The sequence below is a fragment of the Molothrus aeneus genome, chromosome 1, assembly GCF_037042795.1.
Source record: "Molothrus aeneus isolate 106 chromosome 1, BPBGC_Maene_1.0, whole genome shotgun sequence".
NCBI classification, from domain to species: domain Eukaryota; kingdom Metazoa; phylum Chordata; class Aves; order Passeriformes; family Icteridae; genus Molothrus; species Molothrus aeneus.
In genome coordinates, this window is record NC_089646.1 from 133,500,233 (window position 1) to 133,513,933 (window position 13,701).

Genomic DNA, 13,701 nt, shown 5'->3' on the forward strand with positions numbered 1-13,701 from the left:
GCATGTAAGCCTTTCAGACTAAACTGCTAAGCCACTATGCAGAGGTTTGACTTGCCTAGCAGCTCTGATAGAAACGAGTAATCAGTTCCTTAAAAAGTGCACTTTGAGTTTTAACTCCCCCTTTTCGTTATGAACATTTGTCCTGGTCTATCCATGTTTCACTTCCATAAAATGGGAATGCTGGTACATAACTATCCTACGAGAATGTTAGGAAAGTTAATAATGTCAATATAAAAAGCAGACATTTTATAACACACCAATCATTCTAATTCATCTAATCAGACCCAGACAAAATATACAATAGCCAACCCCATTATTTTTGCCCTGCAGTTACCATTTCAATAAATTATTTTTTGTAGGACAACATAATGAAAAATGTTGAAGAGCACTGAAAAGAACATGTTTTTCTGGTCAATTCACTAGACCAACTATGCCAATTCACCTTAATCTGGATAAATCAATGGAAAGTGGTTTTGTCCATAGGCAAGTCTGATTAAATTAGTTAAATACAAAGTGAAGAACAAAAGACAAACGACCAAACCGCAGACCATGATGAGTTTAATGTCTCTTGGAGAAGGCTCTGAGCCAAGCTCTAGCCAAGTTTGAATCATAAATAAAACCATGGGAAAGCACACTGCTTTTAATGGACACTCACTTGCACTTCCATGATAGTGGAAATGGATCACATAGTTCAAGAGGATAGTCCAGGTTTACAATCTTTTTAAAAAGGAATGCAGGAATCATTAAACAAGTAAATAGATGCTCAAGCCTCCCTTCTCCCTCTTGCTCTCTCTTCTACCTCATGCAATTCCCCTCTTTCCACCAGTGAGCCAACACAGCGAGGTACAATGCAGGGCAGAGACAAGATTTCTAACTCAAACCAAACCAGCTGGGGATACAGAACCATTTCAGTCAGACCAGTGCTCTGATGTGTGAAGAGCTTCAAGCATCCCAGGCTGAGAAACAGGACTGTTGTTTCAGTAATGCAGAACTGGCTGTGAGTTAATTTGTCTCACTGAGAGGCTGTGTTAGATGTTTCTAGATGACATAAATCTTTCCAGTAGAGAATTAAAGCACCACAACACAGCACCTCTGGATCTATCATAGAAGATGGAGATGTTGTTGCAAAAGGAGATGTGGTGATGGGAAGATAGTGCTAGCAGCAAAAAATGGAAAACTGCATTCCTCAGCCTGAGGACTAGTTGTAGATTACAGCCAGATAAAAGATTTCTACATAAAAGGTTCACTGGGTAAATAAAACTTTCCCAGACTTTAACAAATTGCTGTGAGCATCCAAGAAGCCTTCCAGGCTTCACCTACTCCTGCTTGTAAGTCTTACCCTGTGAATCTGAATGGCATCAATTGCTGAAGAAATAGACTCAAAAAATACAGGATTTTCAGAGTCAAGATTTCCACCGTACTGCATTGCTTTTATCAAGGAACCTGCAGTAAAACAAACACATGAGCACTGAGAAGGTAGTGAAGATATATAAATGATCATGTTAAATTTTTACTGTAAGCTGATACTTGCCTTTGCAGTGTGCTAGCAACACATCGATGTATCTGTTTTTACAGTCCACGTAAATCTATATTTGAAAACAGGAAATTTAAAAAAAAACTGTTTAAAATACCAACAGAGAAGAAAGCTCACAAAAAGCCCATATTCAAGGTAGGCAGAGCCCAGAGTGCTGCTGCAGCAGCTGTACTGCCAGCAGCCACCAGAGCGAGCCCTTCTATAATGCAAACATCACCAAACCACATTTATTTCCTGCCACTGCTTCACAGTACTCTACAGCTCTGCTGAGAATTAAAACTGAATTTGAGTAATAATTTTGCAATTTCTGACTGTATTTTTTAAGGATATTATTTCCATTTCTCTTTTTTCAGCGTGTTTTCCCTTGTCCTTACCAAATGCTTACTTCCAGTCCACAAAGACAGGACTCAGACCTAGGAAACTTTGAGACTTATATCAAAAAAGCATGATAGCTATCATGCTGCATTGAGCAGTAAGTTGTTCTTTATTATTTCTTTGAAAGTGTTCCACTCCCCAGAGAAAAAAATATTAAGATAGAAAACAAAACCAAAACAAAACAAAACAAAACAAAACAAAAGTGAAAATAACTCTAAAAGCAGAGTACGGTATTTTCCTGCCAAATGAGGAATATCCAAAGCAGTTACTGCTTCAAAAAATGTTTAAATAATCCATGTGAAGTAGAAAAATTCTGGGAGGAGATTCAGTGAGAACCCCATCAGAATATTCTATTTTTAAAACAAAGCAAAAATCTTACTCAGTTCAAAAATCCTCCATCTCTGACATCAGTGATGATATTTTGGGAAGGAGTGTAACAAGGGCATGTTGAGTGTGGTCGTTTTGGTAGGAGGAGGAGTAACTTGGTTTTGGACCAACTGTTTATCCAGAGGCTGCACTACCAACCTGTGTACTTCACAGCCCATGCCAGACTTACCTCTCTCAAATTTGTCAAACACTTCTTTGACATAATTTGTAATTTGGAGGTCTCTAAGACCTTTTGAAAATCAGTTTCACAAATTTTTAAACTAATACAATATTGAATGCCCAATATTTCAAACAGATATTAGACTATTAGTGACTATTGTTCAACAATTAACAGTCCTACATGATTTGAGTTCAGACCGGAGCAATCCAGGTCAGTTTCTATCTATGATGAACTCTTCCCAGTACGAAAGGATAGGAAAAGTACTAATAGTTAATAGTCACTCCCACTAACCTTATTTTTCCAGTTTTTTTTTCATTATATCCTTGCCTATATGTGTAGTTTTAATTTAAAACATTTTAAGGCAGCACTTACTTCACTGTGCAATCCCTGCAGTAAATTGAGAAAATTGTTAGGGCAACAAGAGATCTGGGCCAAGACCCGAGTTCAAATCTAGCCCTTTATCTTACTCAGAAAAATTATGCAAACCAAGTCTTCCATACCCACTTAACTCTGTACTCACTACACAACTTTTAAACTCCAGATCTGATGGAAGTGTAAGAAACAGCTTTGAACATAATTTTTTATCAACTATATAGAACTACTTGTTATGTGAAACTATAGACTCATAAACTTGTTTCGATTGGAAAGGACCTTTAAGATCATCAAGTCCAAGCACTGACTTGGCATTGCCAAGTCCACCACTAACCCATGTCTTTCCATCCACTCTGCCCCACCTGTGGCACCACCTGGGGTTGTTGTGACCCGAGTGCAGGACCCAGCACTTTGCCTTGCTGAACCTCCCACAACTGGCCTCGGTCCATTGATCCAGCCTGCAGAGACCCCTCTGCAGAGCCTTCCTGCCCTCCAGCAGATCAACACTCCCACCCAGCTTGGTCTCTTCTGCAAACTGACTGATGGTGCACTCGATCCCCTTGTCCAAATCATCCCCAAAAATATTAAGCAGGACTGGCCCCAAGGGAGCACCAATTGTGGCCAGCCACCATCTGGATGTAGTTCCATTCACCACAGTAACCAGTGAATGCTGGGTTTATTCTTCTGGGAGCATCTTGGAACTCCTGCACTGCCTGAACCCAGTCTGCAACATGTGTTGCCCACAGGAGAAAGGATGGAGATCATGTTTTGACCTCTGTCTTAGCAAACAGTAGAATATACAGATAAAATCACAGAATTAGAGCTGAAATTTTAAAGCAGTAAATTTACTCATCTCTACAACTGATGTGGCAGGGTCAAATATGACAAAAAGCCAACTTAAAAAAAAGGGAAAAGTTCCAAAACTCCTCTTCATTACATATAGATACATAGATTTTCTCTGTTAACCAATAGAATATTAGATTAGCATAGATTTGCTCTGTTACCCAATAGAAATATTTTAATGTAATTTTTTGTATATAAACACAGTACAATTTAATGCCAAGTCTGTGTTCATCTTTTTTATGGTTGAAAGATTTATCCAGTGACATAGGTGGAGTGACTAGTAGTTGGCCCAAATAACTCATATGTTTAATTATAACATCTACAGATTGTTTCTAGTGTCATGAATACCTGAAGAAGCACGGAGACTCCAGTGTAGTCAAAGAAATTCAGTCCACTGCAGTCTAATATCAAAACATGTCGCTCACTGTGACATGGCTGCACCAACTCACCTACACATTTGATAAATGAAAACCTTTAATTAAAAGGAGAATACTCAAGAAATGGGTATAAGAATGATGATAGCTCAACAAAATAAGCCCAAACTATCACAATAAAATTGTCATTGCTATGTTCTGGGGTATCAGGAAAGCAAGTGCCATATTTTAGAAGAACAAATGAAGAACCTTTAAGGCAATGCAAAGTGATGACAGACAGAATATATTAATGGAGATGTTTTAGGCAGCAATAGTGTCTCAAGAATTAAGCAGCTGCTTCTTCAAACTTGATTTTCTCATTGAGTTGGCTTCTTTGGAAGATTTTTCATGGTATAGACAGACAATTTATCTATTTTTTTTTTAAGTTCTGATATGACACTGAATTCCATAGGCCCTAAACACCTGCCTATGGGTTAACTTAATATTCACCCATAAGGAAGAAATAGATGTAAAGTGGAGTAATTAATTTTCCTAAGGTTTTACTATACTGGTTGTTGATTGGGTAATTTTTTAATACACAACTACACATTCATGCTGGAGAAGAAAATTGTGTTGGCAAGATTTGCAAAGTTCTTATACTCATTCTTCAACCTCAGGCCATCTTGTGTTTAATCAAAACATACTCTGTTCTAAATGCATCCTGAGCTAGCACATAGATAAATGATTCCTGGCTTTCATAAAGTGAAAACTAGAAAATACTGCACATCTTATTTACATTGTTCTGTGAACAAATGTTTGTTCATAATGCTCACAACTAAAAAAAAAAATATGAAGGAAAGGAATTCTGATTGTAAAGATGAGTTAAGCTGAATGGCTTTGGCCGAGCAGAGGTAAAGATTTTAAACTATTGAGGAGACTTGGAATCTCCCCATGATGCAAATTTATAATGGTGGTAATTCCTTTCCAACAGTAGTCTGAGAGCAAAGACTTTTGGAGTTGCATGTCCAGACGTTTACTGTCTCTGTTCTGTGCAATGTACATGAATAGATACATACAAACAAAAAGATAGGATTTCAGAGGGAACCTCCTGAAAATTACTGTGATAGAAACACAGAAGGGGTTCATGTAATGTCCCAGGCTCAGTGTAATAATTCCCTGCTGCATCCTGAATTGCAGTAGAGGCTGCCTGGCCTCTAAATGGGGGGATAGGTAAAGACCTGCACCCTCTTTGGATCAGTGGCATGAGCCAGAACAGCTGTTTCACTTGGTGCTGATACAGACAGTATTCCCCATAGGGAGAAAGGAAAGATTCTGATGAAGGCATACATTTTTTTCCATGTTTTCCTGGACAACTTCCATAAGGCTTAAGGATTGTGTCCTCATGCTCCCATCCTTGAAAATTTAAGCTCCGCATTTTGCTTTTCTTTTTAAAGGGATTTTTCTTTTTTCTCTGTTTGTTGTTGAAAAGACCCCATGAAGAATCACCACAGACTGGTTGATATAAGTAATGGCAGCATTTAAGTCCTTAAGGCAGGTCTTTGGCATTCAGAAAAGAGGTCTTGTGCTTTCTGTCACTTTTGTATATGAGAAACCAGTTCATCTTCAAGATGACTGAAATTTGTACTGGTAAGATCTCAAACATAATATTTTACAATATAGTCAATAAAATACAATATAATCTTCAATAACCATTTTCGTAGGTTCTTATACTACAGCAAAGCACTCTGTCACCCCCAAGTTAACTAAAAATTGTAATACCATAAAAATGTCCTGAGTCTAGTTAACAAATGCAAACATTCAGATAACAGCCTCCAAATCAGGTTTTCTACTGTGGCTTTAATGCTTATAAGTGTTTTAAATAAACACTGTTTTAATTCTACCCACAATGAAGTCATCTGTATAAAGTATCCACTGCAAAAGGTTGCTGCAGCTCTCCCATGGGAATGTATGTGCTCTGGTTTAAGTACTACAAAATGTGGAAAGAGTGAAGTTTCCAGTTTAATCCTTAATTGAAAGAAAACCTCTAGGGGTTTTTATTATATATTGTATTGATATACTGTATAATATTGGTGGTTATCGTGTCACTAACAATTCAGTTGACATTTTCTGAGATTTTCTCCTATGTGGCTTTAAAGATCCCAAAGATTTAACATGGTTCTAATCTTATTTTTACTTTTTCATACTAATATACTCTGCATGCAAAAAAACCCCAAGACCAGAGCTTAGCAAAACAATCTCTTCAGCCTGGTCTGAAGATGAGTCCAGGCAACAATCTGGGAAGGGTTTCCCCCACTATGTACCTGTCTCTTTACACACACACTCATTCCAGTGCAATAAGCAGGGACACAGAATCAGAGGATCGCCTGGTTTGGAAGGGACCATAAATCATCTAGTTCCAACCTTCCACTCCTTAAAAAAGGCACTTTCAAGGGGTTCCCTGATTTTGAAATCTTAAAAAGTCTGTCAAAACCAGAATGAGTTACAGGACTTATTAGGGCAAGGTTAGCATAATTTAAGGCTGTTCAGCATTCATGCTTCATTGAATGTTTAGTCTAACTGAAAATATTTATTTCCACAAAACTTGTGTGCACCTAGAAATATATAGAAAAATGTGGAACTATTTTGCACACTTACATCCATCTTGGTTTTAACACCATTTGTAGATAATAAACTCACCATGGCAACTTCCATTGGAAAATGAACAGAGCAATGTGTTCTGCTCACACTGAAATAAAAGCAGCAAATTATTAACATACCAAGGAAAACCAGTCCATTGCACAGTAAAGAGAGAAAATCAATGCAATACATAAGAATTCTGTTTCTCAGTACCAAAGTTGACTCATTCTCTCCAATGTCATGTCCTATGCAATAGCCTGTTGGATGTATAATATTTTCTGGTATAACTTTAGAAGAATAGTGAGATACATACTCAAACTGATATTTGCATTTTTTTTTAGCTGGCTCAACCTCTGTCAAGCTTAGATTCACTAGAAAGCATATTTTGGACACAATGCTTTTGGGGAAGCAGGAGGTGGTTAAGAAGTGGCCAAAAGATGGGAAAAATGTTCTTGGCAAGAAAAAATCTTGGCAGTGATTTTATAAGATTAACTTTTGATTTATTTTCTACTTGCTGCAATCTCATCTGCTATGCTAATATTTTAGTAAGAACATTTTTGACGTGTAAATTATTAAAGAATTACATTTATCTGGATAATTTTCATAATGGTTATTTCAATATGTATGTTCTCAGTAGAAACATGAGTTAAAACCAGACACAAAGCAGAGAAACAAAAGTGAAACTGCATTTTTTTTCACATCCATTATGTGTTACAGAAAGACATTTACTCAACAACAACAAAAATTTTTTAAAAAAGGCACAGTGTTTCAGGCAGCTGTACTGCTGAGTACCTTACAGAAGAAACAAAGGATAAAATCTCCTTTATAAGTAACGTACAAATTAACTTATTAAATTGACTCAAATTAATTCCATGGAAATCCTAATTTCTCTCTCTTTGGAGGCTTTTTATCATACTAATCCAAATCAGTCAGCCTAGCAAAACCAAGGGAAAAAAGCACCACATTTTCTGAGCTGAATTTCCACCCATCTAAGTACATACGGGTAGCACAACTCTTTGTCAAGGAACAGCAGAGGTGGGAGACACATGTTGCTGTCTTAACAACCTATCTAAGACACAGCTTAGATTTTCTCAGCCCAATTTGCCAAACTGGATGAAATTGTCTACAGTAAGCATTGTATCATATTGGAATGTCTTCATGGCACTGATAGAAAAATGATAATTTATCTTTTCCCTTTTAGGAAGTGTTGCAGGAAGTTGCAGTAGTTATGTGCAGATGAACTTGGAAAATACTGTACTTACAGGGATATTCTCCAAAAATGTGATATACCTAATTTGTATACTGTTTATTTTTCTAAAACAATCACTGCAAAAGAGGAAAAAGAAGCAATACCATTGAGAAAAAAGGTAGCCACTTTCTTCCTAATTCTCCCCAAATTATTTATAGTTAGAAATGAAGTGTCCATCTCTCAGGGACTTATCTCCAGGAAAAAAAAAATCACATTTTATTCAAGCATATTTGTAACTACTCATTGTCTTTCTAAAGTCCCAGCCTTATATCAGCTGAGGTTATGTAAGTTCTTCTAGAAATTTTTGAGTTTTGGATAAGTACTTTAATGTCTCTTACAGGATCACATGCAGAAATCAAAGAGATATTATTTTCAAGTAATAATACGAAAATAGTCCATATTGAATCTGATTAAGATTAGAATTAGCTTTATCCTAAATGAATAATTTCTAATGTTGCTTTTTTATACCTGTTTCAGTATCTGATTCCATTCTCTAAGAAATGCAAAGAAAGCAAACACAATCTTCAAGCCAGTCATGGTGATTACTGAAGCGTAAAGCACATCCCACCTTGTTTACAATATCACATACCTGGCTGCTCATGCCATCCTTCTGAATTATCTTTAACAGGTCAGCGTGAAATTTTCTGGCATTCAAAAAGACTAACGGGCTGTTGACTGAAACTATTTTTACCTGTTTTAGTGATTCCTGGGGAATGAAATAAACATAATGCTGAAAAGTTCCTCTTGGATTTAGAGAACAAACCCCAGACACATTTCTTTAAAAAACCTGAAAATACCTGAGAATTAACCTAGGAGGAGCTTTGGATTGTGAGAATGATTTAACAGATAATTCTATTGATCAGCCTTCACACATAACTGAAGTAAGAATGGAAACACAAGTAATATATAATGAAAATTATCTATAATATTATTTAGCGTGAAAACAAGCATACACATTATGAGGCATAATACTAAGAATATTAGCTAACAATTGTAATAGCATTATTTCAGTTGGTATGATCCCCAAGCAAAGACAAGGTAACATTCACAGACAGGGAATATATTTTATTGGAAAAATGCATCTTGCAAAAAGTACACAAGGATTTAGGGCAAACACTGCAGGTGGTCTGGGGAAAGCTGGCAATATTCATCTTGCTCATCTGAAGATGACCTTATTACAGAGACAGTTCTCCATGAAAATATTTAATGGATACAGATCAACCTTGAGTGGCACATTTAAAGCTTTACCAGCATATTTCTACAACCGACACAATAATCTTCACAAGAACTCTTCATTGCCCTTAAGTTATTATTCACTAAATAAACTACAACCAGCTTACCAGCACCTTCAGTCAGACTGTGCAGCTCAAAAACATAAATGTTACACAGCAGAACAATTTTGGAAAGACACAGATAATGTTCTGAAACCCCCAGGTACAAGAGGGAGACATTTTGCACAAAACAAGTGCTATTTCTTTCACTCTCAAGGTGTACATATAAAACATCTTCAAAAGCCAGTAAGAAAATTAATATTTATATATAAATATATTGGACAGCAGTAAGACATGCTTAAAGACTGGTTTTGTAGGGGAACTTCTGTAGAAGCTGCTTCTACTGAACTCCCAATCTTCTACAGGTTGTGTGACAATGGAAGCAAAAATCAAGAATTTTCAAGAGAAAAAGGTCAAAAAATACTCTCTTTCTTCCTAACAAAAATCATGTAACAAGGTCACAGTCAAACACAAGTAAGTGGAGCTGACACAGACCATTTTTTAGGTAGTTAAAAATTGTTTGGGATTGCATTGAAGATATGCAGTTTTCCCAACAGACTTTCAAGCAAAATAGAAACGGAACCACAAACCACATAAACTATCTCCTTATTATAGACTGCTATTCAGACTTCTGGGAATGAGATGATCTCTCAGACACCACCACAGTGACCATGAAATAAAGGAAACATTTCAAACATCCCAACTGAGGCAAAGAACCCCAGACTATGTGTAGGGACTTTGCGCAATTTACCTATGGATGTGATTGCAGAAAATACCACAAATGAGTTTTGCCACAGTCAGATACGTGGCAAAACTCAACTGGTAGTTAAAATGTATCTGTTTGTATGGAATAGAGCTCTAAACTAAGGGCAAAACAAAGCATGGTATATGCTTGAATGGAGAAATGCTCTGACATCCCACAGATTCCCACAAAAATGATGCTATAGACAGCTTGGTGTAGAGACAAGTGGACACAGTGCCATGGCAAAGTAGAAGATAAAAGATAAGAAAAAAGGAAGACTGAAGTGCAAAGATCAAATCCTGTGATGATCAAGCTTCCATAAGCACAAAGTCCAAAACTTGAAAGGCTCGAATCGTAAGGCCAGATCAAGCAAATGGCAGACTTGGGTATAATTTTCGTCCTGAATGGACAAGGTCAACTGTGCCTAAATTTGACCAGCCAGTTATTCCTCGCTCTGGTTTGACTCTTTGTTGACAAGAACTGTTCAGATAACAACAGAACTTCCTCTTTGTTTTGTCCTTGCTAAGAAAGCAGGAAATTTATCTCAGGTGTCTGTTCCTGCCACCCCTCGGAAGGCCCGGGGCGATTGCCCTGCGCACTCTGCGCAGCACTGGCTCTGCTCGGGTGCAAGTTCAGTGCCAGCGAACGCCTGGGATGAAATGTGTTTCATATAACTTTCTAAATACCCTTTGATTTTTTCCACATTAAAGTGTCTTTTCTCTTATTGATGAAATAACCCCTATAAATCCTTAATGGCAGGGTAGATCATTAAGCTTGCATATTTTCATGTTTAAAAGTCCTGTTGTTTATGTCTAATCAGTTACTTGCCAGGGAAACTTGGATCAGTCTAACATTCATACATTAAAAATTACCCTAAATGCCTGCTGCAACCCAGTGACTCTAAATTCAATTAAAGGCATATTTTCCTTCTTTTTTTTGTGTAATAGCTCTTGAGCAATTTTCTTCTCTAACATAATGTTATTTTCCCCACTGTCTGCAGACACTAGTTTGTTTTTAGGTTACTGGCATTAATCTTACTGAATTAGGGGGGAAAAAAAGCAGCGGACCAGCTTTTTAAGCTTCAAAAAACCTGTATAGGCATTTGTACAAAGTGCTTCATGGACCGATATGAAAAACAGCAGGCAAATCAAATTTTTGCTACCCATCTCTGACAAAGTTACTCCAACATTTTTATTAAGAATGAAAAGTGATATAATAATTGACAGCTGATCCAGCCTCAACAACAATGTTTTTCATTCACATTTCAGAGTCCTCCCCATTCTTATGTACCTTTCACATTCCAACGTTTCTCAGCATGCCAAAACAGTAAATTCCCTTGAGCCCTTGGAAGTTCAGATTTTTAGCCTAAGACAGCTCTGATGGAAGACATTTGCCAGAAATAATAAATTCTTTAAAGAAGATCTGCTTAATGGTGAAGCACTAACTGCTGAGTATGTAGTTTACTGATACATAAGACCCTCTATCAGCACTAAGAAGGGAAAAAGGACGTAGGAGAAGCTGCCACAGTGGAAAAGGCAGGATGTCCTGGTGATGGGGCTCTCTGCTAAGACACATGGTTCTACTTCTCTCTTGGCTGCTGACCTGCCATTTCATCTTGGAGGAGGGAGTTCACCTCTCTGGGTCATTACCCTTCTCTTCTTACCACAGACCTGAGCAAAAAGCAACTTTGATGATAATTGCAATGAAAATAACCAAAATAATCTGACTGGTTGGTTTAAGTTTGTAAGAAGCCAGATTTAAAAGGTGCAGTCTTTGGGAGAGATTCTTCCACCCATTTTTCATGTGCACAGGGTGATGAAATTTGTGAAGCAGTCTGTAACAATTTTGTGGTGCTGCCCCTCTTTGCCCAGCCTTATGATGTCCTCTGGAACAATCTGGTCACGAGGGGTTGGTGAGAGAAACAGTTTCAGAAAAGAGATTGGAGATGATAAAAATACCAAAGGACTTTCAGGAAAAGTGATAATAATACAGAGACTGCTATTGTCTGCTGAGATTGCTCTTGCCATTCCTGGCAAGATAGTTCTTTAAATTTAGGAATTAGGAAACACTGAGAAAGACCAATTCATAACTATAAATGACAAATAAACTAAGATAGATAAATCTAAGAGGACTTGCCTAACTTCACTTTGCAGACAAGCAGCAGAACCATGAAAATATTCCAGTTTCTGATGGCCAGCTATATTATTATATTATCCTGGCTTTAGATTTCAAGTGGTCATATCATAAAAGCATTCCCTTGACTCCTCAATTACGATCTGGTAATTAACTAGAGAAAACAAACAAATCTGAATTCATGAAACACACACACAAACAGAAAGTTAAAAAAGAAATTAACTTACACAATTATCTTCTGCTTTGTATTTGTATTCCACCTCTTTCATATTTTTCAAATTCAGTGTCTTTGCTCTGTGATCAATATATAGGGAAAGATCTGTACAGTTAATCATTAGTAGTCTTGAGCAGAAACAAAAAAGACACACACCCCAAGCTACAGCATAGCAGTTTAAAGGTCCAAAAATGCAATCTGGGAGTATTCTTGTGATTACAGACCTTATCTTTTCTGATAATCATCCTCTTAAACAGTAAAAAGCTAATTTAGAATTGTGAGATCACTTTGAATATATGAATAATTAAATTCTCTAATTTGCTTGTGAAGAATATCTTAATTTTAATTTTTGTTTGCTGGCCAGAGCTACTTTCAAGTCAAGGTAGCTCATATATAATCTATATCTTCAAAAGTAAAGAAATTTAATTAATATTTTTAACCTGCAAAAATGATATTGTGAGGAAAGGGAAAATAAATATGTAGAATAGTTGTGGGTCATGAAAAACCAAGATATTTTAATTGTCATTGAAACTGACACATCTTTACATGATGAAGCAGAATATTATTGCACTCTAGCTATCAAAATGGGGGACTTACTGGAAAGCATCAGTATTCCTATGCTCTCTACAGAGAGGAAAGAGAAAATTGCTTTGGAAAGGGAGCTCAGTGTTAGGATCTTCTAATTCAACATGTCATTTACAGGAACACATTTAACTGCAGAAGACTATGGAACTATCTATCCTCTGAGACAGATGCGCCAATGGACAAGGAGTATTTGCAGGTATTGGGGCCAGATAAATGAGCCTTGCAAACATCAGCTGTTCTCTCATCTCTGCATAAATGGAGCTGTAGCTGCTGCTGCTTTTAATACAGTCTGATACATAACATGTACCACATCCAGCACTCTGACATCTGAACAGAAACTTTACAATAAATAATCTATGGTATTGTCCTTGCTTCGCTTCTGCTAACACTTCTACTCATGACTGCACGGCTTACTACTCATTTTCTCGTTAACCCCATCTATGCCATGCCAGTTTTAAGGCTGCAATCTTGTTCCATGCATTTAGATGTTGTGGACAATCATGTGCAGCTTTACTGAACACAGAGATCAGTGGGAAGAGTCTTATTTACATTAATAAGAGCAGGTTCAGACTGAGATCTCCTCTACATCTGGCTCTTTTGTGTTAAATGTCCATCACTTTCTGCTTTTGGAGAGCCTCTAACATCCAGGCTCAGGACAAAAACAACATGAAAACTTGCCTTTTCCTTTACTACAGATTTTATCAAAATTTTAGTTTGCTGAGTAGCACAATGTTATCACAAAAGTATCAGTTAATTCAAGCAGAAGCAATCTCCCATTATTTTTAACTGCCTTGAAATTTTGAACTATTTTCATGCTGGTTCTTTAACTTATTATATGAGAATAAA

At 36.9% G+C, this 13,701-nt stretch overlaps 1 protein-coding gene across 1 annotated transcript in view; it reads right to left on the reverse strand.

Moving 5' to 3' along the window:
* SLC26A7 (solute carrier family 26 member 7) overlaps window positions 1-13,701 on the reverse strand; it is a 71,635-nt gene that overhangs the window by 5,132 nt on the left and 52,802 nt on the right. Inside the window, exons 12-17 of the mRNA XM_066547906.1 lie at window positions 12,284-12,350; window positions 8,479-8,616; window positions 6,722-6,770; window positions 4,020-4,120; window positions 1,532-1,586; window positions 1,340-1,443 (exon numbers count right to left, since the gene is read on the reverse strand). Of these exons, the coding sequence (XP_066404003.1) occupies window positions 1,340-1,443; window positions 1,532-1,586; window positions 4,020-4,120; window positions 6,722-6,770; window positions 8,479-8,616; window positions 12,284-12,350 (514 nt within the window). The remainder of the gene's footprint in view (window positions 1-1,339; window positions 1,444-1,531; window positions 1,587-4,019; window positions 4,121-6,721; window positions 6,771-8,478; window positions 8,617-12,283; window positions 12,351-13,701) is intronic.